The sequence below is a fragment of the Eurytemora carolleeae genome, unplaced genomic scaffold (genome assembly GCF_000591075.1).
Source record: "Eurytemora carolleeae unplaced genomic scaffold, Eaff_2.0 scaffold291, whole genome shotgun sequence".
In the NCBI taxonomy this organism is placed as follows: Eukaryota; Metazoa; Arthropoda; class Copepoda; order Calanoida; family Temoridae; genus Eurytemora; species Eurytemora carolleeae.
In genome coordinates this window covers 196,968-202,843 of record NW_019396567.1, presented here as the reverse complement: position 1 = coordinate 202,843, position 5,876 = coordinate 196,968, and the positions used below count along the sequence as shown (strand labels likewise).

The following is a 5,876-nucleotide window of genomic DNA, read 5'->3' as shown; positions in this document are numbered from 1 at the left end:
ATTATAAAGGCAAGATCTACGCTTGTGTGTTTCAACCAGAACCCAACCTATCTTTCAAGCTATATTCGATTCAATGCTAAATCAACTAGCAATGATATGCGCTCATATGTTTCAACAAGAACTAAAGTTTTGTTCCAAGCTTCTGATAACATAATCAAAAGGCTAGTCTCAATCAACTAACTTTATTTGATAGCTTATGTTACAAAGTGAACAGGAATTGGCGTAATTCAATTCCAACGATGTTATTGATATCACATGATTAAGACCATCGTATTACATATTTATTGCACAGTTAAAGTTTAAGATGCATATTTAAAGGATTAAAGAGAATAGATATAACACAGCTAGTCAATATCTGCCAATATTTTTTAGTGTATTTTAAATATGTCGCATGATTTGAGCTATGCATATATTCGATTTAAACACAGTTTCAATGAATAATCTCATTATGTCTATGTTTAAAACATTAAATTAATTATGACGTACAGGGTGTCCCAAAAAACATGGGAATTCAGTGACGAATTCGAAATCGTCTTTGTTATGAATTAGCAATGTAATACCTAATTTCAAAAGCAATGATACTATGTCTGCTAGAGTTTATTTTATGAAAAGGGTAAAAGACTGTTAAGATGTGTCTATAATGTCTCCGCAAGATGAACAGTGAAAACGGACAAGTTTACTCTGTTTGTATACTGTAATTTTCTTGTTTTACTAAGTACACGCTTATGCAGTCAAAATATAAACAAACAAATTTTAACCATAGCAGACGAGACTTTTACAGACTAGAGCTTTCTCAGTAGGTATCACTATACTAAATCAAAGAATTATTTAAAAAGACGATAACGAATTGGTCACTGAATTCTCATGTTTATTGGGGCACCCTTTACAATGCACTGCAAGTTACATGCTTTACATGTTTACATGCTTTTTGCTTCAGTAAGACGAAAATTGACATGGCCTAAACAAGGATGAATGTTTAAGCTAAACTTTTTTTGTGGGAGGAGAAGGGTGGGTAGTTGGCTGCCTTATATTGTCTTAACCAGGGGGGAGGAGACTTTAAAAAGAGAAACTTGCAAGGCAAACAATGAAAAAAATGGTAACAAATAGGTATAAAAATAACATAAACATGTACACTGACAGGATATAATGTAAGAAGTTTTCATCAATTACCCAACCAACATTCATTAATAGAATACCTTTCTTTACACTTCAAACTCATGATTAATGCTTCCATCAAACAAATTTCAAATATAGAGGTGGTGAATCCCTGCTCCAGCCCCCTCCAACTTTTGCCCCACCAGGACTGTAAAAGATTTAAAATGTTAAAATTTCAAAAATATTTCATACCTTGCATTGTTAATTCTTCGTAAACGTGAAGAAAAATTCTCAAAAAATTTCATTTTTCATGACGCTTCCTGCACGATTTATCATTACTTTTCAGAAATATTTTCACCATAACCTCACATTTCCAAAAACTGCATTTTTTAGCTAAAATCTGCTGATTAATATTTTATGGCGTTAATTACTTTTCGGATAAAATTCTATGAGAGGAGCGGGGGTGCGGATATTTTTAATTTTAATTCATTATGTGTTTAATCATATTATGCGTTTAATCATTAATAGACTTATGTGATTATTCTGTTTATTCCATTCTATCCTGTCTAAAACATTCGTGTACACTTGTACAATGACATAGTCCCTCTATATACTATAACCACTTTTGTTTCATAGCATTTACAAAGATGTTTCATAGCATTTTGACAAAGATGTTTCATAGCATTTTGACAAAGATATTTCATACAAAGATGTTTCATAGGATTTTGACAAAGATGTTTCATAGCATTTTGACAAAGATATTTCATAGGATTTAGACAAAGATGTTTCATAGCATTTTGACAAAGATATTTCATAGGATTTAGACAAAGATGTTTCATACCATTTTGACAAAGATATTTCATGGGATTTAGACAAAGATGTTTCATAGCATTTTGACAAAGATGTTTGATAAGATTTAGACATGTTTCATACCATTTTGACAAAGATGTACTAAAAGTGTACTCAGTACTGGAGGTTCCTGGTAAATCTTTGTTAGTTTTAACGAAGATAAAAAGGATAAAACCAATGATAACTTTAAAGGGACTGTAAGCGTTAGTTCAATTGACCCTTCATGCAAAGATGTCAATTCCTGATTCACAACGGTACTAGCTTATAAGCTTTGTCTGATCAAGTATGAATAAGATATCAATGTTTATAATTTAGAAAATTAATTATTTTTAACTGTGGTTTCACTTCAAAAGTGACTTGCATATTAAAACTGGGCCTGAGCAGAAGGAAATTTAAACTTTTCATCCTCTGAGCCAATTCAGGAAACGAGTAAATTCAGTGTTAGAACAAAATAAATAAAGTGTATACAATATTAATTTACTGTGAAATCTATATATATATACTTTGCTTGTCTGTCGTGATGTTTGTATCCAATAAGTGTCAAAACGACTAAACCGATCAGGCCCAAATTTTGCGTGGGACCTCGAGTGACCCCATGGAAATTTTATGGATGATCGAATTTTCAATAATTTGCCTCTAACGAAATTCGATTTTTGAAAATTTTGAAAATTCACGATTTTTTTATTAAGTCCACAACGTTTTGTTTTGTTTTACAATTTACACAAAGAGAACATGTTCACATTCAAGGATGTAATGCAAGGAAAGTTATTTCAGAAGTGTACACATCTTTTGAACTGCAGTGTACTGTCTCTGGGCGGTAATGTAAACACAAGATGGATGTCAAAGCCTGACATGGGATCCATCTTTCACATAAAAAATCAATGAAATATTCTGGTCATAGGAAAATATTATGTGAATTATCAAAATTATCAAAATTTAATGCTTTTAATCTCCTTGGATACCTAACGAACACTTATGCATCTATTCTTGTTTACAAATTCCGCCCAAAGAGAGCTGGTTTTAATGTGTACGCAGAGTATACACGACCGCAATTAACTTTCCTTGCATTACACCCTTGTTCACATTCAAAATTGAAATAGAAGATGGGCACGAAGCTAAAAGCCTAGTTTGTATAATTTATGTTTAATCATGGACTAAAACTATGCAATGGGGGTTAGGATTTGTTTGCATTTAAATATGACATATTATGGCAATATCTGTTACGAAGTGTTTACAATACAATTTCTTTCAGAGCTATACTACTGCAGTACAAACTAAACTTTCGTTCTGTAATGCAGCAATTAGCGGTACTCTAACCAATGTAATATTAATGAGTTTTAGCGGAGAGTGAATAGGTTGAATCACAGATAGATTGAACAAATACAAGACCACTCTCCTTTGTTATATTATCATTATTCATGGCTTTTAATCATAACATTTAAAAAAAATCAAATAATAAAATATCCACAGTTAGTTTTCTGATCTTCTCACAACCTTGGCATGAAGACCTTCTTTCACATACCCAACCATACTTGCCGGATCTATCACAAGATCCACAGGGTTCCTCTCACTGTACACAAAAGAGTAGCTCCTAAGTATACTCATTATTGCAATCTTAGTTGCAAGCAGAGCAAACCTCATCCCAATACAGGCGCGTGGACCTTGCCCAAATCCTTGGAAAGTGTACGGACTTCTGGACTGTTTCCTTTCCTTACTGAAGTTTTCTGGATTGAATTTGTCCGGGTCAGGATAGTACCTTTCATCTAAATGAATTCCTGATCCTGGGATTATAACTAAATCATCTCTCTTGATAGTGATGTCTGTTTTAGGAAGCACGTAGTCCTTTGTACAAGCTCTTATCAGAGCCTCACCACCACTCAACCGTAAAGTTTCCATTACACACATATCTAGGTAGGGAAGCTCCTGTATGGTATTATATTCTGGAACTTTGCCATCATTATCTGAGTATGCCTGGTCTATCTCCTCCTGAAGATTAGCCTGTATTTCAGGATGCTTGGAGAGGTAATATCCTAGGAAGGCAAGAGTCTTTCCTGTAGTGTCGTAACCAGCTGCTAGAAATAGAAGGCAATTAGAAACCACTATATCTTCATTGAGTTCTACCTGCTTCTTCTTGAATTTTAAATTCGCATCTTGTTCAACAAGACCAAAACCTTCTTCATCGTTGTCCTCAACATTTCCTTTCTCAGAGGGTTTCATGCAATCAAGCATAAGATCAATAAGATCATTTGCCTTTTGGCCGGTTTTCCGTCTGTGTTGGATTGTGCTGATAACAATGTCTCTAAAAAATCTTGTTTCTTTTGGCTTAAATGCATCTATTTTCAATTTCTTTTGCAACCATCCGCTTCCAGGTATGAGTCTTGAAAATAGTTTAAGACTTTCATAAGCAGAGACTTGGAATATGCTGGCAGCATTTTTAATGAATGGACCGTCAACTTCCTTAAAACTGTTCGGGTTTATTCCAAAAGCACAGGTGGCCAAAGAATCTATACTGAACTTACCAAACAACTCCTAAAATGTTTTGAAATTTTATTAACATGTAAAAATAATCTTAGATTCAATAATTATGTTCACCTTTAGTTCAAAATGTTGGCCATTTTCTGCAAATATGTCAATTTCACCTCTTAGCCTGCTTGCCACCTCTAGCATGAATTTCAACATGCATTTCATTTTTCCAGAAGTAAAGATGGGAGAAAAAGTTGATCTGACCTCTTTCCATTCATCCCCACTTAAATCTGTCATTCCTTTGCCCCAGAGCTGATCAAGCTCCCCTCCTTCACTCATCATATTTTGACTGGCACAATTCCGGTCTACGAAATGATTGAAATCCTTTACCATGATGTTCCGTATCAAATCCAAGTTCTGCACAACCAACACTGGCTTCCCAAACAAAAACATTCCATGAAAATCTTCATTTTTGAATCTTTCATAATTTTCTTTAACAAGAACATTAAAATGCTTGGACTGAGTTAGTAGCTCTATGTGACTGCCATAAGGAAAATGACCATTAATATGGGGCACTCCTTGCTTTTTCCAGTGGTCAAAGTTCTTGGTAACATATCTGTAGAGAATCAAAAACAATGTAAGACATAGTAATCCTATCTCAAGCAGCATTTTCACCCGACTGCTAGGCTGCTAGCAGATTGCTGTATCAGAGATTAGGGCGTAATAGAACAGTGATGACTAGTTAAAGCTTGAGAGAAATTGTACTCTACAGGTTGTCAAGCTGGCAGGAGGCTCCGGGCCAGTACATGTTGCTAGGGAAAGAAGCGCATCGAGGATTCGGGGACTGCCCTAATTTTAGCAATACAACTTAACACATTTAGTAAATTTAGAATGTTTTCAAACTCATGTTGATTGGCGCCAGATACAGGGTTGCCCATAAAGGATAAGACCTTATTGTCGACCTCAATCTCTTTAAATATTACTATCTGAAAGTCGTGGGTTATGTCCTCTGCCTTGAAAATAAAGTTCTTTAAATGATAAACTTTATTATTTAGAATGGGAAGGAGCAAGTTTAAAATGCAGGAAATCATTAATATAAGAAAGAAGACGGAAAACAATTCGTACAGTCGTCTTTGAAGTATCATTCTTTGTGATAAACCTGTACATATCCATAGACACTTGACAGAGCTTTTTCTGGAACAAATAGTGTTATTATGTAGTAAACTTATTATATTAAATTGAAAAACGCAAGTTTTTGCTCCGGTGGTAGGCGACAATATCAATATAATGAAGACGACTTTTTTATCTTAGCTTTAATTTTGAACAAACTGTTTTCGATTCACAAGTTATACAAGTAAATATAAAGAAGCTCTTTTGAATCGACAGCTTCCTTTTGTTTCCATGTTTTTGTGTATCCGTGCTGTTTAGAAGCTTGACATAAATCAAAATTGAAACCGAAAGTCGTCTTC

At 34.2% G+C, this 5,876-nt stretch overlaps 1 protein-coding gene across 1 annotated transcript; it reads right to left on the bottom strand.

The window, feature by feature from the left end:
• Positions 1–3,112: 3,112 nt before the first annotated feature.
• Positions 3,113–5,134, bottom strand: LOC111705632 (cytochrome P450 6B4). The gene is made up of 2 exons (XM_023478248.1): positions 4,537–5,134; positions 3,113–4,473 (listed from the first exon to the last, which is right to left on the bottom strand). Exons 1-2 carry the CDS (start codon positions 5,074–5,076, stop codon positions 3,415–3,417), a joined length of 1,599 nt encoding a protein of 532 aa, XP_023334016.1. The 5' UTR covers positions 5,077–5,134; the 3' UTR covers positions 3,113–3,414.
• Positions 5,135–5,876: the final 742 nt, after the last annotated feature.

Excerpts from the sequence above, each read along its gene's own strand:
- LOC111705632 (XM_023478248.1), bottom strand. The coding sequence starts at position 5,076 with ATGCTGCTTGAGATAGGATTACTATGTCTTACATTGTTTTTGATTCTC. Across the intron at positions 4,474-4,536 it reads GCCAACATTTTGAACTAAAG|GAGTTGTTTGGTAAGTTCAG; the intron begins GTGAACATAATT and ends AAAACATTTTAG.